The sequence below is a fragment of the Pan troglodytes genome, chromosome 2, assembly GCF_028858775.2.
Source record: "Pan troglodytes isolate AG18354 chromosome 2, NHGRI_mPanTro3-v2.0_pri, whole genome shotgun sequence".
NCBI lineage: Eukaryota > Metazoa > Chordata > Mammalia > Primates > Hominidae > Pan > Pan troglodytes.
The window spans coordinates 31243991-31268773 of NC_086015.1; the positions used below are offsets into that span (position 1 = coordinate 31243991).

Consider the following 24783-nt stretch of genomic DNA (forward strand, 5'->3'; position numbering starts at 1 on the left):
GCACCTGCCACTTCCCACCCAAGACTGGGCTCATCATTCAGTCATCAGGGATATCCCAGTAAACCAGATGGCATCTCATCTTCCCCATTTCCTGGGCTTGAAATCTTTGCCTTTTCTCACTTGCTGCTATATTCAACCCCTCACCAGCTCTTGCATCTGCATCTTTCTTTTGATTTGTCTGATTATAGTTTAAATGTGCCAGGAGCTTAGGCTCTCACTCCTCCTGCAAAAAAGGGGATGCACTTCTTTAGAAAGCTTTTCCTTTTAATCCATCCTACAGGGTATTTGACAATGAAACAATCTACCAACACCTGCCTTCATCACATCAGGCCCCCACTTATGTACCAGAAGGTCGTCCGATTGCTATTTTTTTTACAAAGTTTCCAGCTGCCTTATCTGGACTTCATGATTGTCCATTTACTCATTTGTCCAACACTAAGAGCATATGTTCTAGGTACTGAACCAGGTACTCAAGATAAGATGATAACCAGGTCAAAAACCATCCACGATGACACAGACTTTAGGGACCAGTGGTGTAGATACACATTAAATAAAGAATCACACACATAAATGTAAACTTACAGTTGTGATAAGATCATTAAAGAAGACTGACCTTCAACAAATCCCTGTCCCACTGACACTTCCTTCTCTGAAGGTCACTCAGATTCTAATCTCTGCCCCCCAACTGCTTCCTGACCTTCGCCCATATATGGCGTTAAGAGAGGGTATTATAAGGAAAACAGCTGATTGGGAAAAGCCTCTGTGACAAATGGTGACTGGGTTAACATCTGAAGGAAGGCAGACGTTATCTAGGTAAGAGGAGAAAGCGAAGAAGAGACTTCCAGGCAGAGGAAATGGCATGCTCAAAGGCCCTATGGTCAAGGGAAAATGGTCTACTGAGGAACTGCGTGGCCAAATGGGGGTTATTGACAGGCTATGCAAGACCCTGCAGCCATGTTCAGATGACTGACCTCTCTCGTAATTGCCCAAATTAAAATGTCCCCTCCAACAAACTACTAATCCTTGTACGGCACTTGACCATAAGCATCTTGGTGCCTTTCAAACATGTCTTTTTCATTACCTGAAATGGCTTCCTCTGAGAGAATAGTAGAGAGAGACTTGGTTAAGAGATGACCTCTAGAAGTAGACGTGGTTCATTGCTGACACTGCCAATCTACAAACAGGGAATTTAAGCAAGTTTTCTAAACTCTCTAAACCTTTTTCACTATCTTTAAAAGGCATCAGAGTATTGAATGAGAAAATGCACATCTATCCTTTTATCACATAGTAAATGCTCAAGGGATGTAGCTATGGGTGGTTGTTCCTTTCCTTCAAAGCATAGCTAAAAATTTTTATCATCTTAAAGATGTCTTCCCTGAGTAAAATGAAAATAATTAATGACCTGACAATTTCGGGAAATGATTATTTGAAACCTCTATAATACTAGGCAGTGACAGAGGAGTCTACTTGAGCACAACTGTAAAACAGGCCAGAATAAAGATCTCCAGCTCATTTACCACTCTACTCTTTCCTGCTGCCTCAGTAAATGGAATGGCTAACCTACAATGTCCACAGCAACAGGACCATCAGTAACATCCTCTCAGTGCAGGAGTCAGTGAGGGACGGGAAGGAGTTTCCCAGGATAATGCTCAGAGTTTTCCCTCAACGAACCTCTGTCTCACTGACACTTGCTCCTCTGAAGGTCATTCAGATTCTAATCTCTGCCCCTCAAACTGCTTCCTGACCTTCAGCTAAATGAAGTCCAACTACTATTAATATTAAAATTATTTCTAATTCAACAAATGGCATGCTAATTAAGTCTAAAGTAGATATTCCTAAACAAAGAGTAGGCGGCAGGTGTTTGGTGTTGGTGTGCCAGGGACCCCTGTACCATGCCACTTTCCACTTCTCCAAAGCTTCCTTCTCCAGTGCAGACTCCACCAGGGATGAGGAAGAGGGAAGGAACTTCTGTTTCTCAACAGCATCATTATTTGCTTGATTTTATTGATGGAGTTATGATGACACAGAGCTTCATGATGAAAAATTCAACACTTGATAAAAGAATGCTTTCTGAATTCTAGGTAATTCCATATCTGTGGTACATAAACATTACCTAGCTCTAAGATGTGTATCAACAGACTGGATCCTTGGGAAAACTAATGTCCTTAGCTCAGACTCAAATAGACACTGTATCTGGGATTAATGGGAAGTAAACCACAGAGGGCTCTTCTAAAATCATTCTTCAGAATGGGGTTTGTTTCTGGTTATTCAGTTGGAATAATGGAGCTCTGTACATATAGCTCTAACATTACATAAAAGTGCCAAGGGCCAGACTCCTATAAGGATGGGAAGTCAGGGGTGCACTGTCTTTTTTTCACATATGCGCACACATGCAGGCATACACACACACACACACATGCACACACACACATACTGTGTGTGGCATGATACTAGTTCTTAAAAGGCCTAGGATGGAGATCAGGGCAGTACCTCTGAAGCTCCAATGGCTTTAGTAGACTTAGCTGGCTGGAAATGCTGATGACATAATCAGAAGCATAGTACTCTGTACCACTGAATTAGTCTCTATAAAAATAGGTACTACTGCCTACTCACTATGTTTCTTCAGAAAACACACTTTGGGAAAACTCACAGAGTGAAAACAACTCATCCAGACATCACACATCAGATTCCACCCCCTTCATTTAAAAGCTCTCAGAGAACCAAATCATATCCCAAATACACACTAAAATGAACTCTATTGTATTAACCTTAGTCTTTGGTGTTTTTATCTGGCCTTATAAACCTCAATTATGAGGTTACTATTTCCAACTTTCACCTAAGGTCATAAAAATTTGGTGTCTCCTTCTGTGCTCACCCAGTTCACTGTCTCATCAGAGGAGCATAACAATTATCAGGGTTAGAAACTAACCCCATCTGGCTCTAACGTTGTTGAATTCCCATTCTTATCTTTTTCTTGTAGCCAACTCAAAATTACAGAATCTGAGAAATGCAGAATGACCCACCAAAGGTGTAAGAATCTTTAAAGTACTTCAGAAATTGGATTTGACTGAATTTCCTTTGACATTTCCTTTTTATGTTATGAGACCCAATGGCAATACAAGGCAACTGTGATAACTTGACAAAAATATTCTTACTTTCTTACTAACATGAGGCCAATATGTTGACTGAGAAAAATTCCATGGTGATCCTTCTTACAACAGTTGCTATGAGGGTATTTAACACAAGTGGCTCAATATTCTGTAGTCTTTTAAGAGTACTCAAGTTGTGTCAGCTCAAACTCTATAGACACTATATCCGGTTAACGGGAAGTAAACCACAGAACAAGTTCAAAGCAAGGCATGTCGACAGACCTACAAAAACCATGAATAGAGTCCATCATATATGTATTTGACCAGGAGGTTTTGTAAGTATATGAGTAATGTGCATATAAGGACTTTGAGTTCCCTATCAGAAGTGCAATACTGACTCTTTTTTTTATATGATGACACAGATTTCTCAGCCACAGTTTAGCCAACCAATAACAATTAAAAGTCCTCTAATCCTCTGAAAAATTTAAAATACTGAAGATTCTGGCAATACAGGGTAGGTCCAATTCAATGTCTGAAACTTTGGTGGCATTCAAGAAAGTAAAATTTTTTCTTTGGGTTACTGTTTGCTAAGATGGCAGTGGGAACTGCTTGGACCTCTTTGCCCATGTGCGCATGCAATTTCTACATTAATATTCAACTCCTCTTGTTTTAAGCACTCTTTCTAGACAATCTTGGCTATCAGAAGGAGATCTCAAACCCAGGTATCACCTCAATCTCTGCTCCCTATTTGTAAATGGCTTCTGAATATTTCCACCTGGATGTGTTTTTGTTCATTTGCTCATTAATTCATTCATTTGTTCATTCATTCTTCTATTCATTTAGTGAATAAAAATATTAAGTGCTATCAGAGAAAGAAGGTCAAGAAAGTTCATTTCTCTCACCTCAAGGAGAAGATGGCAATAAGCCAGTGTTTTCAATACTTTGTGCCATGTGCTATGAGACAGGCAAGCCCAGTGTACTAAGGGGTCCCAGAAACTGGACATATCAGATGTGGATGTCAAAGATGCCACCTGGAGGAAGGGCATTTGACTTGAGTGGCAGAAGGGAGGAAGAGCATTCCAGGCAGAGGGATGGCATGTTAGAAGTCCCAGAGGCATACAGCCACATCCTGTTCAGGAAAGTGCAATCTGTCCCAGGAGGTCAGAGCGAGGAGCAAGGAGGAGATTACGAAGAAAGGGCCTTGGGTGCCATAAGGAAACTAAACTTTATCTTAAATATTATAGGCAATTACTTGAAGGATTTTAACCAGAAGAAGAGCATAATTAGATTTTAACTAAGCATGTCCAAAACCTTACACCTAAATCTCTGCCAGTGGCAGAGCAATCTTCACAAACTCAGCCTCTTTCTCAACTGTTCTCATACCTCACATCTCATTAACTGGCCGACAAATCTTTTTAATTCTGGGTCCCAAATAACTGCTGAATTGAGCCCCTTTTTCACATTCTCTTCTCCTTCTGTCATTGGAAAAACCCACATCATGACTTTCCTGGACAAAAGTGCAAGAGCCTTCAGTGGCAAACATTGTGGGCCAGCTCTCCAAAAGCCATCAACCAAATCCTCTCCCTTTCTCATCTCCAACTATAGAGGCTGGAAGCTCACCTCAACAGTCTCTCTTACAATGAGGAGTAGTCACATGACTTGGTTTCAGTCTACACAATATAAGAAGGCTAATGGAGACCTTCTTTGGAAGATTTTCTTTAACAGTAAAAGCAGATGAGACAGCATTTGGAGAAGACAATTTTTTTTTCTAGATTTTACCCAAGCAGCCACCTTGCCTCCCATCTTTGAATTTGGTAATAATGTCTGGAGCTCTGGCAACCATCCTGTGACTATGAGATGACAAACATATGGAGAAGTCAATCTGCTGGGGATACTGGAAAGAAAGGACAGAAAGGCCTAGATCATGGCTGATCACCCTAAGCTGCTGAACCCACCCTGGAACTACTCACCCTCAGACCCCTTGTTGTGAGATAACTAAATATCCTCATGGTTTAAGCCATCATTAGTTTGGCTTTTTGCACCTGAACATATCCTAACTGATACATGTCCTAAACTGAGTATCTGGGTCCAGTCTTTCCCCAGCATGCTCCCTCACCTGCCATTTTAATAATCCTTCTACCTCCCAGATCTGATCATATAATTTCTAGTCTGAAAAATCTCTGAGGATAAGTCTTTGACCAAGCTCCCCACCCACCAAGCCTCCTTCATCTCTTGCCACATCAAACATAGTGTGTCTTGATAGTTCCTAGACACACTATACTCCTTCATGTCTCTATCCTCTGCATGTGCTATGCCTCTGCATTAACTGCTCTTCCCCTTCCTGCTTAACTCTGCACCAAAAGATCCCTAAGTCACAGTTAGTCACATTTTCTCCAGTGCTTATATAGCTGTGATAGACTATATAACCATTCACTCATATTCTCTCGGAGGAGGAATGCATCCACATCCTGCTAAACCTGACTTTCTTTGACCAATGAAATCTGAGAAGTAACATGTGTTAATTTGGGACAGAAGTTTTAAGAGCCACAGCATGGTTTCCCATGTTCTGTCTTTCCTGCCTCTGGGATGTAGAAGCAAGTACAGAGGAAGCTCCCTTATTGACACATAAGGGACATGTAGCATTAGCAGGATAGGAGTCTTGTTAAGTCAGAGGCAGACAAAATTTTCTGTAAAGACCAGATAGTAAACATTTTAGGCTTTGCCTAAATGGAACATATATGGTCTTTGTCATGTATTCTTCTTTTTTCAACAAGCATTTAAAAATATAAAAACCAGTCTTAACTCACAGGACATATAATAATAGGTCACAGCTTGATTTGTCCCACAGGCTGCATTTTGCCACTGTTTTAGGCTGTATTTTGCCACTGTTTTAAGCTGTTGAGAATTTCAGGTTACTTATTACATGTTACAGTATTTTGCATATACATTCTAGCCTTCATCACTCTGTAACAGAACTATAAGCTTCATGAAGACAGGGGTTATGTCCTTCATGCTTGCTGTGCTCACTTGTAGGATGTGTCAGCTAGGAAGGTAATTGCTGAGTGAATAACAGACGTTTTCCCCATAGGACTGTGAACTCAGGGAGCAGAAAGCATGGCTTTTCATCTTATATCTATCCCAGCAATGCCTGACCTGTGATAACATTTGAAGAGCCTTGGAGCCTTTGATAAACTTTACACTGAATCAGGTTTGTTCTTGTTGTTATCATCAGAGCAGGTGCCAAATATCACTTGAGAAACAGAAATCCACACAGCCTATTTGTTTGCAAGATGAACATGTGACCTTCTGTGTCATGTACTAAAGTCCATGCCTGAAATCTATTAACTATAATTAAATGAGTTTTGTTTTTTCTTTTCCTTTTTTATTTGAAAGCAGAGGAGGCAAGCGGACATGGAAGGTTTACATTAAAATAAGCGTTTTTGAAAAGGTCAAGAAATCTGGAATGGTGGGTTCAAGGGTAAGCTCAGTTTTACCAAATTCCCTCAAGAGTCATTTTGTAATGTGATGGCACAATATGGACATTATTTGGCAGGTGACAGTATTTAGGGCAAATGTTGACTGTGTTTCACCCCATGTACCACTGAGTCGGGATCTGTTTCCTTGTATGGTTTCAAAGGCTGCAAATAAATGGAGAAGCAAGACCTGAACATGTGTCATGGCACATGTCATCAAAAGATAGTCTTTCAAATGGAAATATATTTAGACTTAAAAATATATAGCATTTGCAAAACCAAGCATAGCAGAATATGTGAGTGCTTTCTATTCTGCTTCCTCATCAAAGCAAACTCCTGCCAGCATGCTTACTATAAATAAGTGCAAACCAACCTCAATCTTAAAACATTTAATTCACCTATATTGAGAAAAATGAGAAGATGAAAATTTTAGTTTTCTGAAAGCTTTTTTTTCTGATCACATTTTCAGTACTTTGTCTCATGCATCTTAAACATCATTTGGCAATTCTGTGTTTCTTTTCTGGAAGTAAATAAACCTTCTAGAACAAGCAAAGGGAAAAATAAAACATAACAAGGCTGCCCCTCTGTGGTGACATGCTTTCACACCCACAGCAGCCAGCCCATTCTCACAGGCTCTACTAATTGCAGCTGCATTCCACTTCCTAAAATATGGAAATTTTATACACTTAGTTTTAAATTAATGCTGCAGGGTTTTAATTTAACCATAATCCCTCTTAAAGATAAGAGACTAATGGACATATTTACATTATATCAATAGAGATAGACACTGAAAAATATTTCAGCACTATTATATTTAAAGTATTTTTTAAAGAATGACATCAAATCTCTGTGGATTATCTTTTCAGTCATAAAATCATTTTATAGTCACTGAAAATAATGGGAGTACATGAATGCCCTAACCACACAATTGCTTTAGTGAAGAGAAACTAGACTAGGCTAGGATCCCATTCTGAGCTCACTGCTTCTGCGTCTGAAGGCTGCTAGCCTCACCAGTATGCCACCAACCTGTGCTGCTTCTTTATTTGACACTAGGAAAATACTGCTTCACTTAAAGCTAAACGGCCTTAAAATCTGGAAGTAGGCCGAGCGCAGTGGCTCACACCTGTAATCCCAGCACTTTGGGAGGCCGAGGCGGGCGGATCATGAGGTCAACAGATCGAGACCATCCTGGCCAACATGGTGAAACCCCGTCTCTACTAAAATACAAAAATTGGCTGGGTGTGGTGGGTTAAAAGGTGAATTGACCATATGTTTTTATCTCCTCTAAATCTCAAACCCCCTAAAATGGAAAAAAAAAAAAGCTGGGAGAGGGGATATTCTTTGGAAATGTTACTAACCCACAGGAACAATGAGAATGGGCTTGGCAACAACAGAGGATGAGATATTCCAGTAAATGTGTGGCAGATGGAAAGCAGATAGAAGATGGTGTCAGACTCAGCAGAGCAAAAATGCTACCCATGCATCTGAGGAGGAAGGCTGAAGGGAGCCCATTTACCCTGCAGAGACCCGGGTGCCATCCAAGGGAGAAGAGAAGCAGAAAGCTCAATACATAGAATTGAGATCAAGTTCCCAGGTGCCCTCCCACATACACACAGCCAGTAAATCAAGCACCCTCTGCCACTAACAGAAAATATTCATTTTTCAAAGAAATAAACCAGCAAGGAACCAAGCACGGTAGAATCCGATGAAAATCTATAAACTGAATGTGGTTCCTTGAGCCCCGTTTGTTGACGCTGCTCAGAATGACAGCAAACAGGCGCACATACCCCCAGGCAAGATACTTGAAGAGTATTCTCTAGAAAAAAACAAAGTTTAGATACTGATTTTGGAGTCTTCAAAGGAAAATTTCCATTTTATAATGAAGGGCACCAGATGACAGCCTCAACTGGAACTCGCAGTGCTTCTGACAGCCTTTTTCATGCCTTCCTCAAAATTATTAGAGACCAGCCCAGGGTCACAAGACAGTTGAGAAAAGCCCCCAGCCAGAAAGACAGATAATACTAAGCAGGAATAAAACATGTATATATACTCCTGTTTAGTTATATATGTTTTATATGTGTGTGTGTATATGTGTGTGTATATGTACATATGGTGTGTGTGTGTGTATATATGTATATGCATATATATATATATATATACCTTCAGAAGATGCAGAAACAATTCAGGATGCTAAAGAAAAAAAAGTCTATATTACCCTGAGAAAGAATAAAAACAGGGTTCCATAAAAATAAAACACAAAATAAGATAACAATTTTTGAAATTAAAATATGATAATATAAATTTAATATTCAATGGAATGGAAAAGAAAGTTGAAGAAATAATTACAACAAAGAGACAAACATTAAAAACTAAGATAATTACTTTTTAAATTAGGAGATCATTTTGTACATACGGTATCTAAGACTAAAAAGATTCTAAAAATGAAAACAGAGAGAGCAGAGGGAAGAAAAGTAGTGAAGAAATAATGCAGGAAAACTTCCCAGGACTTAAATTTTAAGTCTCCAGATTGAAGAGCACACGTAGCTACAGACACATTGAATTTTAAAGACCCATCCAAAGCAGTGGATAAAGGGAACATTCTGAAATTTTCCAGAGTGATAAAATACCTCATGTATCAAGAAATAGGCATCAGAAGAACATTGGATTTCCTGACAGCAAAACTAGATACCAGAAGACTAGAGAAATGTGCCTTTAAAACTTGAGAGAATAAGGACTTTCATCTGAGAATACATACACCAAGCCAAATACCAGTCCAATAAGAGGGTCCCATAAAAATATTTGTAGCAAGCGAACATCCAAAAAACATAACGCCCAAAGCACTCTTTATTAGAAAAGTACCGGAAGACTTACTTCAGCAGAGCAGGGAAGTTTACAAAGAAAAAGACACAGAACATAAGAAACGGAGTCTACAATCGGAAGACCAACAAACAATAGTTCCATGACAATGGCTGTGCAGCAGGCCTAAAGTGAAACCCAGAGTACACTGCAACAAGCAGCTGCAGGAATGAGGAGTCCAGGAAAACAAAGTGGGAGTACTTATCATGTTTGACCATGTGGAAAATAGTACTGAGAGGGTTTTATAATTCTTCTGGAAGATTTGGAGAAAAGTAAATAATAGGTACAAAGAAAACTGGGAACACAAACAAAAAAGAAGGCAATCATTAACTCTAAGAAAAACAAAACTACCTGTGAGAAAGGATAGGTAATCAACATCGAACAATAATTACACAGCAGCAATAATGTAAACATTGAATATTGACTTAACATAAAATTCTGCTGTAACTGTACTGGCAGGATAGTAGATGGGGAAGAAGAAGAAAGAAAACTAAATTCTCACCCATTACAATAGAAAATCAAATACCATAAGAAAAAGAATGAAAAGTGGAGAAGTGGCCATTTTGTGGGAACAGAACTAAAGTTTCAAAGGGATGGGGCATAAAACTGTTTTTCTCTATAAGCTTTTTATTTTGTAAACTATTTTGATGTGTGATAATGATTAAAGAAAGTAAATATAAGTTTAGAAAAAAATAAACCAGGCTACTGCAATAAAAGATTAAGCTTAGTACATTTAAATGTAATGAAAGGAAATGATTACAGCTAATCTTCATAGGAAAATAAAATGCAGAGTTGGCTATTACTCAGAAAATATGGCCTGAACAGCCATTTAAGGAGGATTAAACATATTTGTTCTGTTGTATATATACATAACTGTGTTATATATATATACATACACATAACTGTGTTGTTTATATATATACATAACTGTTATATATATATACATAACTGTGTTATATATATACATAACTGTGTTATATATATACATAACTGTGTTATATATATACTATTTGTTATAAAATTAAAACACACAATTTATAATAATCCTTATTAACTTATAAATTGACATTCCAGCAAATAAATAAATTATAAAAAATTTTCAGGAAATATAAGTTCAATTTATAAAAAGAGAAAACATAAAAAGCCTAAGGTAAACAAAGTTATAATTAATTTCAAGTGATTAAGCAAATGTGTGTCCAAGATAAAGATTCACAGTTATTTTCTCTCTTTTTATTTCACAATGCATTGGCTTGGAAATATTTCCAAGTAGCTTTGTATTGAAGGTTATCTAGAGTTTCTGTTGTAGGTTGTTTTTTTATTTTTCAACAAATATATTAATATGATGTTCTACTTATGAAAATTTGGACAGTAAATCTTATCATCATTCCTGAACACACGTTGTTATAGCAAATGTGTACATTTGGAATTGCCTTCATGGGTACTGAAATTCTAAAACCAAGGGACTCAGCTTTAGATGCTGTCATATGTTGTCATATGACATTGATGATGTCTCCACATCAATAACATTGACGGCAGTAGTCTCCAGCACTGAGTTTCTAAGGCAACCCAATGGGGGTAGGGGCAGCAAAAATATTAAGACCTCTATTTTTATTTTTAAATGTATTCCTTTATGTTTTATTTCTGTAGATTTTGTTATTTCCTACAGAATCTTTGTTCAGTAATATATATGTATAGAATTTATACATAAGCCTATGTATATTGGCAGTGTATTCTCAAAAAATTTTTATTGCTGGGATGTTACGGTGAAAAATATTTGGAGACTGCTGGTTTAGGAAGGTGTCTCCCTAATTGTAGTTAGTGAACCATTAAAGTCCATGAGGGTAACACAAGTGTTCATGAGGCAGGCAGGAGAAAGCTAATATGTCATCCTAAGCTAAAAACTTAATTTTAAGTTATGAGTAAGAATTCAACAACTGGGAGGAGAAAGTAAGCCTTCTCATTTGCGAAATTTTATCCAACATCAGGCCTACCTGCTACAGATGAAGTAAATTGTGATAAAAACTCTATGTTGAAATATACAAATGGCTAGAGGATTTATAGCCCTCCATATGTACATTTGTCACTCATAAGGCACAGACTATGGTAAAATGGTTCAAAACAATGTGCCCATGTGGTGGTCATAAAAGCTTTTGTTGATGAGGCAGTGTTCTACAGTAAGAAAAAACCTGAAAACCATTGATTTTGGAATTAAATAAGTATTCTAAGAGTACTTCATTCTCTCATATGGGCAAAATATAGCTCAGTCATTTAGAACTATACTAGTCACTGTCCAACATGGTAGCCACTTATCACATAGGGATGTCTAAATTAAAATTTAGTAAAATTTGGCCGGGCATTGGGGCTCACACCTGCATTCCCAGCACTTTGGGAGGACGAGGAGGGTGGATCACACAAGGCCAGGAGTTTGAGACCAGCCTGGCCAACATGGTGAAACCCTGTCTCTACTAAAAATACAAAATTAGGTGGGCATGGTGGCGGGTGCCCGTAATCCCAGCTATTCAGGATGCTGAGACGCAAGAATCACTTGAAACCCAGGAGGTGGAGGTTGCAGTGAGCTGAGATCGTACCACTGCACTCCAGCCTGGGTGACAGAGCAAGACTCTGTCTCGAAGAAAAAAAAATTAATTAAAATTTAAGATGTATTTCCTCAGTCACATTAATCCCATTTCAAGTGCTCAATAGCCACATGTGGCTAGTGGCTACTGTATTGGACAGCATAGACAAAGAACATTCCCATGAGTGCCAGAAGTTCTACTGGACACTACTACTCTAGGATAGTATTCAGGAATTCTTTAATTAAAAGTTTAAAAATCTTTATACTTACTAACTGTTACTTTGTCCTTATCCCCCAACATAATGTTGTTTGGTGTCAGATCTCTATGGACAATCCTCTTCTCCTTGTGTAAGTATCGAAGAGCTAAGCATAGCTTGAAACAATGAATAGAAAACAAATTTTATTTCCTCCAACATACATATAGCCAAAGATGACTACTGCACGTCTTTAAGAAGCCAGCTCAGAACTTTACTGTTTTAAGAAAAATTTAATGAAGATAAAAGCATACCTGTATAAATATTTTCCATAGTCTTTCTTCAGTAAAATGCTGATGTTTTTCCTTCAAAGAACTGAAATGCTCTCCAAGCGGGGCTCCTTCTATCAGCTCCATAACTATGTACAACCTATCATCTATATAAATATCACAAAAGGTCACAGAAATTTAAACTCAATACAGGCATCTTGAAAAACTTTACGAATGAGAGTTCAAGCTTCCCAGTGTCTTGTGCGGGACACTAACACTAAAGAATTAGGGATGATGTGCTAAAATATGGATGCACTCAGCCCTGGAAGAGGTGGAGGTGAGGGGGTCTTAGGGAAACTGGGGCCCAGCCACAGTTATCTTCTGGCTACAGACAACCCCTTAGCATAAGTTTACACTGGCAAATGTATCATTTTCTATGTATGCCAGGATGTGGAATGATTGAAAGGTGCCACAGAGAACAAGTAAATGATCTCCAGTCATGGAGGATTCCCTGAAGAACCTGTAAGCCCATCCTTCCTCCCAATAGTCTAAAATTTACCCTCAGATCAAGTCAGACATTCAGAAAATTGCATTTTCAACTGTATTGTTTCATAGTCTGATAGATTTACCTTACAGAATTTTACACTGGAATAATGCCATGATCTTGCAATGACACAGTTGAAAATAACACACATGATAGAAATTTCTGTTATGCCTTTCAAAAGCAAAACAAACAAACAAACAAAAAACAAAACTGGACTTCTCCAGGTTTTATCTTACAGATACAGAGAACTTCATGACTGATTGTGTTTGGCTTTTTGCTTTGGATGCCAAAAAACAAAGGAGTAAATTCTACTTCCTCCTCTAAAACCAATAGGGTTTATTAACAATGGGATGTGATATGTGTCTTTTGAAACTTTGGGATGTATACAAAATATGTGTGTAGAAAATGTTGACAAAAATGGAATCATGTTCTGTAATTTATGCTTTTTTTCATTAAGCAACCTTATATTTCAGTACACACAGATCCATACCATTCTTTCTGCTGGTTGTATGGTATTGCACAATATGGGTATACCATAATTTATTTAATCATTTTCCTACAGATAGACATTTATATTGTTTCCAATTTTTCATAATTTCAAGAAATATTCATTTATGTACCAATACTACCTCTAGCTTTATTTTTAATTTTCTCATCCTTCATTCCTCTTTATTGCAATTTCCTAATCTATTTTATTATATTTTATGTATTTTTAAGCCATTTCCAATTCTTTTTTTTTTTTTTTTTTTTTGAGATGGAGTCTCACTCTGTTGCCCAGGCTGGACTGCAGTGGCGCGATCTCGGCTCACTGCACACTCTGCCTCTGGGGTTCACGCCATTCTCCTGCCTCAGTCTCCCGAGTAGCTGGGACTACAGGCGCCCGCCACGATGCCCGGCTAATTTTTTTGTATTTTTAGTAGAGACGGGGTTTCACCGTGTTAGCCAGGATGGTCTCGATTTCCTGACCTCGTGATCCGCCCGTCTCAGCCTCCCAAAGTGCTGGGATTACAAGTGTGAGCCACCGCGCCCAGCCTTTTTTTTTTTTCTTTTTGAGGCGGAGTCTTGCTCTGTGGCAAAGCTGAAGTGCAGTGGCGCGATCTTGGCTCAGTGCAACCTCTGCCTCCCGGGTTCAAGCAATTCTCCTACCTCAGCTTCCCAAGTAGGTGGGATTACAGGCGCCTGCCACCACGCCCAGCTTTTTTTTTTTTTTTTTTAAGTAGAGACAGGGTTTCACCATGTTGGCCAGGCTGGTTTCGAACCCCTGACCTCAAGTGATTCGCCAGCCTCGGTCTCCCAAAATGCTAGGATCATAGGCGTGAGCCACCGCGCCCGGCCGCCATTTCCAGTTCTTTTTGGAAGCTGTCAGGTAGTAAAAAACGTTTTTGTTTTTTATATTAAGACAATTTATATCATTTCAGTACAAGTCTGAAGCCAACCTTGATTTTTTTGAAGGGATATACACTAAATTATAGAAAATTATTTTAATATCAAGAACAAATGGCTAAGGGGACAGGATTTACTGCATGAGTTTTAGCACTGAGTTTTTCTGAGTCATCTAGGGGAAGGGAGATGGGTAAAATCGTAACAAATGCCAAAATACACACACAAAAGGTTTTCTTAAATAACAATAGCACTGAAAAAGAGGTAGTCCGGAAACCCCAGTCATTGCCTTATGTCTCTTTAAATCGTTCTTCAAGTGGAGATTTATTTCGACATTTCATATGTGACACATATCATTAAAGCTTATCAATACTTGTATTATTTCTGTCATAGGTCCTACTAAAAAAAAAAAAAAAAAAAAAAAAAAAAGAGTGGCTGAGTTTAGCTTTATCTGTTTTGGTTCTAGTTCAGCATTCCATCATACCTGCAGAAAGCAAGCCTGGCTGCCAGAATCAGTCTGGGCTCCATCGCCACCTTTGTGGCATTTACCTGAACTTCAGGTAAAAGAAATCTCAAAGACCTAGCTCTCTCCAACTTATTTTGGGGATGGAAAATGACAACTGAGTCAACAAAAACAACTTTCTTTTCTTTTCTTAAGGAAACCACCATCCATTAGTTTTCTTTTTCCTTGATCCTATTAAGTGATTTTTTTGTATATGAGAATAGCAATAACTATTTTGGTTTGTTCATGCGTTTTTCACACAGGGAGCTAAGTATTTTATAACTATCTTCAGGTGACTGACTAGGTCACTGTTTCACTAGTCAAGAAAGTGATGCTTAAGATCATCTACTGTCATATTAACAAAAAAAGGTCAATAAAATAGTTGATTAGGTTTCTTTTGTGACATTCTGATACAAAAATATATGTGACAAAAATGTTTCCTTATTTAGAAATATCATGAAAACTCATACTTACTTTCCAGAAATGTTTTGTAATAACGTACAATGTTGGGATGATAAAGCTATAAGAAAATAAATAACAAACATGTATTGCACTGCTTCAAAATACAAGTTTTTTCACTGACTACTTAGTTGGACTTCATATTTGAAAACTACAAAGAAATTATATTTATTTACAAAACTAAGCATTTCAAGATATCATCGAACTGAGATTGTTGTGATTTTTAAAAACTTGTTGCTTATAAACTGATCTGAAAATAGCAATCCTATATAGCTTTATTAAATAAAATTAAAAATGTTCTATCACCTAACTTTACTATCGAACTTAACCAAGAGAACTATAGAGGTAGAAGGAATCTTAAGAATTCCTTTAGCACACCTTGTCACAACCCGACACACTAGACTGTATAAAGGAGAAAAGTGAAATGAGGTAACTTCTGTTGACTACAAATATTCATTGTTCTTTACCTCTCTCTACCATCTAAATATTTATGTAAAGTTTGTGCCTATTTACACTATTTCTGTCTTTCTATGCTCTCCAAAATGATTAGTAGAAAATAACATAATCTAAGAGTCAACTCAGTTTAAGTCATAACAGTTGACAAGGACTTCCTACTTAACCAAGCTTTAGTCAGGCTCCTCTGAGTCCTCTTCGTGACTAGGCCTCATCCTTGGTCTGTCAGTTTTAGCAACTTATATCCTGCTAAGTCAGTTTATGGAAAAATTTCCCACCCTTGACATCCAATTAAGTTTCTCATCCACTCACCCTTGATATCTAACCAAGTTCCTCTTAGTAAACTTCCATCCACTGACCCCCCCCTCACCCTGACCATTGGCTCTGAGTCCCCAGCTGTCCAGTCCTCGAATTCAGAGTTGGGTTCAATCTCTCTCCTCTATTACAATAGTTTGACTTCTATTGCAATAGTATTGAATAAAGTCTTCCTCACCGTTTTTAAAAAATGGTGCAATTTCTCTTTGATATAAGTTAAGAATGTTAGTGGAATTTCTAATTTTTTAATTAAAAAAGATCATTTTCTAGAAGAATGCTAATAATTTTGTAGTTTTTGCTTATAATTTGAGTTTCTAGATAAAATTTGTCTTAGAACAGTCACCATCACATCAACAAATGGCTTGCTTGCATCTCTTTTTGGTCTTTCTGCAAGTCTTTTTGAAGGGAGATTGCTAGCTGTCCACCAAAAACCTGCTGTCCCATTGCAATACAGTTGAAGCTGGACATGGCTTCCCAGTTAGAGAAGATTTCTCAGCCTCCCTTGAAGCTGGGGGTGAGGCTACCACTCAGTTCTGACCTGTGGAATATGAGAGGAAGCATGTGTGCTTCTTGTCTGAACTCTAAACCTTGGGAATAGCCCTCCATGATCCTCCTCATCTCACCTTGGATGTGAGCATGGCTATGGCAGTTTCAACCACACAGATGAAGACAATGCACTAGAAGGTAACAACACAAGAAGAGAGAAAAAAGCCTGCATCCCCAAATGATCGCATGGAGCAGAGAACACCTTCAACCTGGTTTACTCACTTTGGGATTGTTCCGTGAAAGAGAAATAACCCACTGTACTGTGAGTCCTCTTTCTAAGCACCTGCATTTGGGATCCTCTTTGTTAATGCAGGTTAATCTTAATGTACTCTCCATTCTAGCCCCATTTGTTTTGCTTCTGCCTGTCACTACCTCCTCCTTTAAGGACTCAATGTTATCATCCTTTCCATCAGTTTGATCCTCTAGTGAGACGGCAATTTTGAGTTACCTCAAAGCCCAAGCATATGCTTCCTATCTGACCCTACCTAGTTTGACAGCTTCTTTTCTTAGGAAATGTGCTAAAACAAATAATCTACTTCATCAACTAGCAAGTGGCCAGCAGATCGTAAGCAATATGTGACCAGGTAACCAACCAGAACCATATTCTGGACCTGGCTCACGCGCAAGGACTAAAACCATATTTGGGTCCAGATGAAAACACTGGACTGGCTTAGGTCAAAAGCCCTGTTCTAGCCTTGTGCTACAATGAAAGAGCATACTGTGGAAGGCTAGATGACCATACAAACACATGAACAAACTACACATGAACAAACTTTTTAAAGTCTAGTCTATTAGTATATAAAATCAACTATAAAATAAACAATTAATGATAATGTTTACTATAATGTACACACTGGAGTAGAACTATCGATTTTTATGAACGAAGTTCTCCTTGTTTATGGAATTTGTTACATCCCAACACAGATGCTATGCAAATGTGACCAGTGGAGGACAAAAGCAGCAAAGCTGATAGTGCACCACAGGAATTATAAATGAACAGTATTCGTGATGAATGTGCAAATAAGGAAGGCTGAAAAAGAAACCAACGTGTTCTTGGATCACACAAAGAAATCCCATTTCTCTTTGAAATGTCTATTCTTCTTCCTCAAACAAACTTTCATAATGAGAGTTAATTGAGCTGTTACATTATATCAGAGTATTCTGCTCATGCCAATACATAATAACCCAACTTGAAAATCTACATTTTAGATCTAATAAAGTCATATTTGAGGAATGTTAACAGCTTGGTTCCATTTGGCAAAAGTCAAGAAACTCTTAGTCATATTTCTATGTATGTAACTAAGTAACCAAATATCCTAAAATATAAGGAGAAAAGAATAGATATGCTCACAATGAAAAGAAAAGGATTTCTCATATATGATGCATTCTGTACTGTAAATCCGATTGTTTTGCATCCATGACCCTGATATAAACTCCAGACAGTGTTTTATGCTTCAATGTCAAGCCTTAGGAAAAAAGCTGGCAAAAATATCACTGCTTCAATGTCAATTATTTCACATGGAACTAGTTCATAAGCAGCATGGACAAGAGCACCACAACTCTACTTTCTTGCAATGACATATATTTAAGAAAAACATCTTCAGAAACAAGGAAAACATTTACCTGCTCTTTAATTATTGTTAATTCAGAAACAATATTCTTTACACTGCTGTCTCGATCTTTCTTATCCTTTCCAAATGCTGGGTTATGTAAATTGACCTCTTTCATTGCTAAAAGATTTTGACCACTACGCTTTCTAACCTAAAATAAAGAAAAACAACAACAACAACAAAAGGAACAGGGTAAAGAAGGAGAAGATAGAAAGGGGAAGAAAGAGATAGACTAACAAAGTCACATGAGTAACTAAGTCATATAAATAAGTCACAGAGCATTTAAAGTTGCAGCTGTATTTACATTAAGCTCAGCTCAAAACACTGGTATACCCTGGGTCAGTCTGCAATACTTAGTAGCATTTTTTTAATTTAAAGATTGCATCATGCATTGGGAGAAGCTATTTTGAATACCTTTGTGAGAGATTAATAATGCCTTTTGTCTTAAAAAGTCAGTGGCCAATTTCTAGAGCTTACAGCTAAAACAATATTAGTGTGGCTATCTCTGTTGGACAAAAACAATCATTCTAATTTTCATATCTATTTGTTTGCTATTTTTCAATGACAAGAGTTCTAATTCAATTGAATATCGGTGTGCAAGTGTGACATCCGGTTTGGTTGGGAGTATCAGAAATGTTCCCCAAGGGGAAAGTCACCTTGTAAACACAGCCAAAAGCTCCACTTCCAAGATGATCCAAAATTGCATAGTTGCCTATATATTTCGAAGGAGCTTTGTTCTGATTAATGCTTTCAATATTTTCAGCAATTTGCTTCAGTTCATCCTCCTAATCAAAATATAAAAAGGAAATGGGTTTCTGTGATAAATTACATCCTGACTACATAGCAGCATGCCAAAATATTGAAAACTCAGGACTTACCACTAATAAATTCAGCTTGGATACCAATTCTTCATAAGCACTGATATCACGTACATAATGCCCTATGTCAATGAAGATCTCAAACAAGTCTGTGGGGAAAAGTCTACAGAGAAAATTACACACACTTAAAGTAGAACTTGGACACAGTTGATCATTACTTCCCTTTTTTATTTTTTTGAGACAGAGTCTCACTGTGTCACCCAGGCTGGAGTGCAGTGGCAGGATCTCGGCTCATTGCAAGCTCTGCCTCCCAGGTTCACGCCATTCTCCTGCCTCAGCCTCCCAAGTAGCTGGGACTACAGGTGCCTGCCACCATGCCTGGCTAATTTTTTGTATTTTTAGTAGAGACGGGGTTTCACCATGTTAGCCAGGATGGTCTCGATCTCCTGACCTCGTGATCCGCCCGTCTTGGCCTCCCAAAGTGCTGGGATTACAGGTGTGAGCCACCGCACCCGGCCCATTACTTCCCTTTTGAATGCAGCTCACTCACTGATTAATTACATGAAACAAATTTAACTTCTTTTGGTTATCAACAAAGTTGGGGAAATAATATTCCCCAACTTATCTCGAAAAAATACACTATTTACAGTTTTTGAGAGGTAAGAAAAAAACAAATGGAGAAGAAAGTTCTAGAGATCTGCTGTACAACCTTGTGCTTACAGTTAATAACACTGTACACTTAAAATTTTAAGAAGGTAGATGGCATGTTAATATTTTTACCATAATTTAAAATTAGATATGATACAGATTATACAAAAATCTTACTTGTAAGATATTTGGGGGTATAGGTATTGAATACATTAGAAGGAAACATTTATTGGGTGTTTTTTTGGGTGTGGAGCACTTTCACAAATGTCATTTAACTCAGATTTTAGTAAGAAGTAAATACTAACCAAACTTTTAAATAAAAGTTTCATGAAAATAAAAATACTGGTACATGAAAAATAAAACAAATAAAGAGATTCATTCATCATTCCCAAGACACTGGTTTCAAGGGGTTTTAAAATCTTTGAGTTCACTAAAAGGGATGATTTAGAGCTCTGAAATGAAAGATTATAAAGAATAAGTAGCTGGGTGTGGTGGCTCACGCCTGTAATCCCAACACTTTGGGAGGCCAAGGCGGGTGGATAACCTGAGGTCAGGAGTTCAAGACCAGCCTGGCCAACGTGGTGAAAACCCATCTCTACTGAAAATACAAAAATTAGCCAGGTGTGGTGGTGCATGCCTGTAGTCCCAGCTACTCAGGAGGCTGAGGCAGGAGAAGCAACAGGACGAGCCTTTGTCAAAAAAAAAAAAAAAGAGAGAGAGAACTAATTTTACTTTATTTTCCTCTAAATCCAAACAGTATAGAAATAAAGTAACAACATAAAATGCTCCATGCTTTCTGCACTTGATCTCAGCCAAAAGGCCGAAAGTGACGCTCCATGCTTTCTGAACAAAAAATACTATATTAACTCAATACTTTATGTCTATTCTGCCTTATTAACAAAATTTTAATAAAAACTTGGGCCTATGATTTTGGCTAACCCACCTAACAAAATGGTGTGCAGAACACCACTGAGGGAACCAGTGTTTGCTTCCCGAAACGGTGACCTTTTGGTCAGGCTCACCAGCACAGTATCTTGACCCCAGAACATCCAGCCTCCCCTTCAAATGAGCTCCTACACCATCAAAGACACACAGAGAAACAGTTTGTTTTCCCTTTGATTAAATTCCCTTTGATTAAAGTGAAATTACCTGATCGACTTTCAAATTTCTAGCTGGAAAAAAATAAGCTCATATTTTAATGCCATCTTTTAAAAATGTTAATATCTTTAATTATCAAAAAGAAAGCTAAAATCACAGCAGTCACATGTAATTAAGGGGAGTTGTATTGATATAGCGATTTATGCTCTTTCATCATCATTCTGTTAATATTCAGTGTGGCTGGATACTGAATCACTACAGTAGCTCACTTCTATCTTGAAATAAGAAATCTGAAGACACATGGTTTGCATACTGATGCATTATTTTCCTTCTGTTGCATCTAAGCCAAGTATGTGAAAACAGTTCAATCTAATGATCTCCTAAACCTAACGATCACTTATATTTCTCTAACCTCATACCTTTTAAAGAGTGGTCTGTTTCTTTCCATACTGAAGAGAAATCTCAAGGCTCTGAAAGCATAACACTAGAAAACAAAAGGATATGTGATTCTCAAATGGTAGCTCAACAAATTAAAACATTTTCAGGAAAGAATTAACAGGAAGTAAACATTAACGTGACTTTATTGTAAGTGGCTGGTCCAAGTTGGAGCCAAAGCTTCTAAGTGAAAACAAAAAACACCAACACCTGGGGTCATTCCTGTATTTAAAAAGTGTTTATGTTGTAGAATGCTGGGAATATTGGCCTTGCTTCACTCGGTACTCGTCATTAATTTCTTTCTAGAAAGTACAAAATGAGTACAGAGACAAGAAATAAAATTCCGATGCTGAGAAAACCAAATGTCTAAAGATTTCCAGGAGCTCAAGGTTTATTTTGTTTCTAGCCTGCTATGTATACCTCAATATTTATATGGTTTCTGTGAGAAAATAAACACTAGAAATGATGACATATAAAAATAGCCACAGGCACACTGGATTCAAACTTGACAAATTGCTCTCTTGAGTAAAGAGTCTTAAGCATTCCCCAAATAGAACAATCTACAGTAACTCCCTAGAACGCTCAGAAAGAGGCCTGTGAGCCTTTACCTAGGAAAAATAAACATCTGACATTTTGCAGTACTGAGAAAAAAGAGTGTGCCCAGCCTGCAGCTGTGCCTGCACAATAGGCCACCATTGGAGTGATCAGGGTTTGGTGAATCAAATCTGGGATCATTTCCTAAAATCAGTGATCTGAACACAGAAGGGTCCCAAACAAAATTGCCCAGAGAGGTGAGGCTGGTAACAAAATGACATGAAGGAGCCAGGTGAGAGCAGTGGAGACTGTGAGAAAGGGAGAGCATGCATATTCCTCAAAAGCCCTCCATCTGGAATTCTAAAAAACCCTCTACTGGCTTAACAAAATGTATCTGCAGGATGGGTTTGTCTTTATCTGTTTAACAGCACAGTGTCATATATCTGTGATGCACTGAAGAAATCAAGTCCCATGCCTGCACCTTCCCATTGGTAGCTCTCCAAAAACCCCTGCCTGCCAGCACAGAGACACCCCGGAAGAGTCCTCTGGGTTTGGCCATCATTTTGGAAGATAACTCTTAAATCAGATTGGAGACAAAGGTTGTTTCTTTCTTCCTTTTCAAAATGACTTGGGGGAAAAAAAAAAAAAAAAGATGAGCTACAACTATTGCAAAGACTAACTTTAAATCAGATTTTGACATTAGGGCCACTGCCCCCCGCCCCCACTCTGCCAATACCCACTCCTCAAAAACGAACATAGAACCCTGCGTAACTGTTCCCCTTTCTTACATGTGAGGCCTCAACTCCTGGAGCACTGCCTCCCCAAACCACACACCCCAGTTCCACTGAGCAGCTCACCCTTTACTCAGCTCCCCCAACACCCACTCCTCAAAAATGAATGTAGAACCTGCCTAACTGTTCCCCTTTCTTACATGTGAGGCCTCATCTGCTGGAGCACTGGCCCCCACAACCACACACCCCAACCCTACTGAGCAGCTCACCCTTCCCTCAGCACACTCTAAGCTCACAGCTTTCACACTTGGTGCATGCTGTTCCCTCTGCATGGAATGCCCTTCCACCCTGCAGCAGATGCCATTGGTGCCCCACCCAATATCCCCTTATCCACTTGGCAAGTCCCTTCTCATCCATCAAGATCCATGATGGCAAATAATTTTCCCCCTGTTGTTATATTCTGATACATAAGCAATGCATATTTTTTTAAAAAAATAGAACTTATTGATAAGCAAAGAAACACCTAAATAAATCACCTAATTCTCCCACACAGAGAAACCACTGTTAAGCCTTCTGTATTGTTTTAATATTATTTGATTCCATGCCAGTCTTCCTTGCCAGATATTTTTTCCTCATAGTCAGTACAGGGACCAGTACTAACCTAAACATTCTAAAAATCATAGATCATTTTACCATAGTTACCCAAGATTTCAATAACTTGATATTGAAGGACAAGAGACATGTTTATTACCTGTAATAGATTACTTTTTGCTGCATTCTTTTGCTTATTTGGTAAAATAAATTTTGCTATTGTATATACACCATTTTCCTGAAAGAATAAAGGGGTCATACGATGAGTGACAACACTGTAGTGATACACAAGCAAAAAGAGGCAAATAAACAATCTCAAAAATTAATATCAAAGAAGAAATATTAGTATAACTATGGACCTTGAAGTAAACATTACAGGACAATATTTAAAATGTCAACATAACACTTTTAAACACCAAAGAGTACAACTACAATCTTAAAATTTCAACTGTCTGTGGAGAATCAAGATTATAATAAAGTACATAAACGTAAAGTGATTCAAATACCTTAAAAACAATGAGAGATTAAAAAGGGACAGAGTAAAGGTGTCCCAATATCTTAGATTTATATCTTTGATATTTATTTATATCCTTAATTACCACAACCATAAAGGGAGAAATTATATTCCAGTTATTAATTTATGTCTTTATTATAATCTTGACATCTTTCTAGATTTTTTAATTGAAATATACACATGAAGGAATGAACAAATAATAATACCTTACAGCCACTTTCCTATTATCTAGTAAATATATAATGTACTGATCTTTACTGTGTGCAGGCATTCATATTATAACTGCAAAGAGCTTTATTTGCCTTATTGCATCTAATCTCTGTAACAACTCTGTGAAATTAGTCTATAATTTCCTTGTTTTATACATGAGAAAACCAACACTTAGAGTGGATACATTATTTTTTTAGAAGCCAAGCCAAGAAGTAATAATTCCAGGAATTGAACCTCAATCTGGCCAACTTCAGATGCCCTGTTCTATCAACTACCCCCTGATCTGCTGAGTTTCTCTTATGTCCTAATTTAATCATTGATGAGCTGATCCCTTACTAACATGTACGGATCTTGAAGTTGGATATTGTAATGACACAACCAAAAATGTTTTCTCTGTAAAATTCACTAAGTAGGAGGTAACTTTTGTGATAGAAACCCATACAAGGGTTGTACATATACATGTGTATGTTTATTAATATAGATCTATTAATTTATATTTATGTGTATATATACATACACACACAAACATGTATATATAGCTGTACATATAGTAGATTAATTAGTGGATTATACTTTGCAAAATCAGTTTCTTGGCAATAAATATTTTGTTTGCTGTGTCTCAATCATCATTTTTAACTTAATAATCTGATGCATAGTCTTAATCAAAATGATTGCTGTCCTTACCTTATGGTATTCTATACACCCAGAATTAATGCAATTCAGAGTATCCCTTTTAGAAAGAAAAAATAAAAGGGACTGCACATAACATAATGAAGAAACATCAATTAACCACATGTCAGTCCTTTTTAAGTCAAATGAGTTAAAGGAGGAAGGAGAAGAATATAAAGTGGAACTTTATTAGTTAAATGAGAAATGTTAAAATAGTTTTAAAATCACATGATGGGAATCCCAAAACCTACGTTCTGGGATACAGACTGC

General features: G+C 37.7%; 1 protein-coding gene across 50 annotated transcripts in view; it reads right to left on the minus strand.

The window, feature by feature from the left end:
• The window catches only part of NEK10 (NIMA related kinase 10), a 259118-nt gene that overhangs the window by 161997 nt on the left and 72338 nt on the right, over positions 1–24783 (minus strand). For 47 of the 50 annotated variants that reach the window (XR_010155535.1, XR_010155533.1, XR_010155530.1 and 44 more), the window contains 8 exons: positions 23281–23358; positions 21249–21313; positions 19144–19246; positions 18922–19050; positions 18279–18416; positions 15357–15402; positions 12502–12623; positions 12264–12366 (listed from right to left, as the gene is read on the minus strand). Coding sequence is in view for 38 of the 50 variants with exons in the window: in XM_016940607.2 (XP_016796096.1) it covers positions 12264–12366; positions 12502–12623; positions 15357–15402; positions 18279–18416; positions 18922–19050; positions 19144–19246; positions 21249–21313; positions 23281–23358 (784 nt within the window). In the remaining 12 variants the exon portion in view is untranslated. The remainder of the gene's footprint in view (positions 1–12263; positions 12367–12501; positions 12624–15356; positions 15403–18278; positions 18417–18921; positions 19051–19143; positions 19247–21248; positions 21314–23280; positions 23359–24783) is intronic. The other 3 variants (XR_010155540.1, XM_054680481.2, XM_016940602.4) reach the window with 1 other exon arrangement.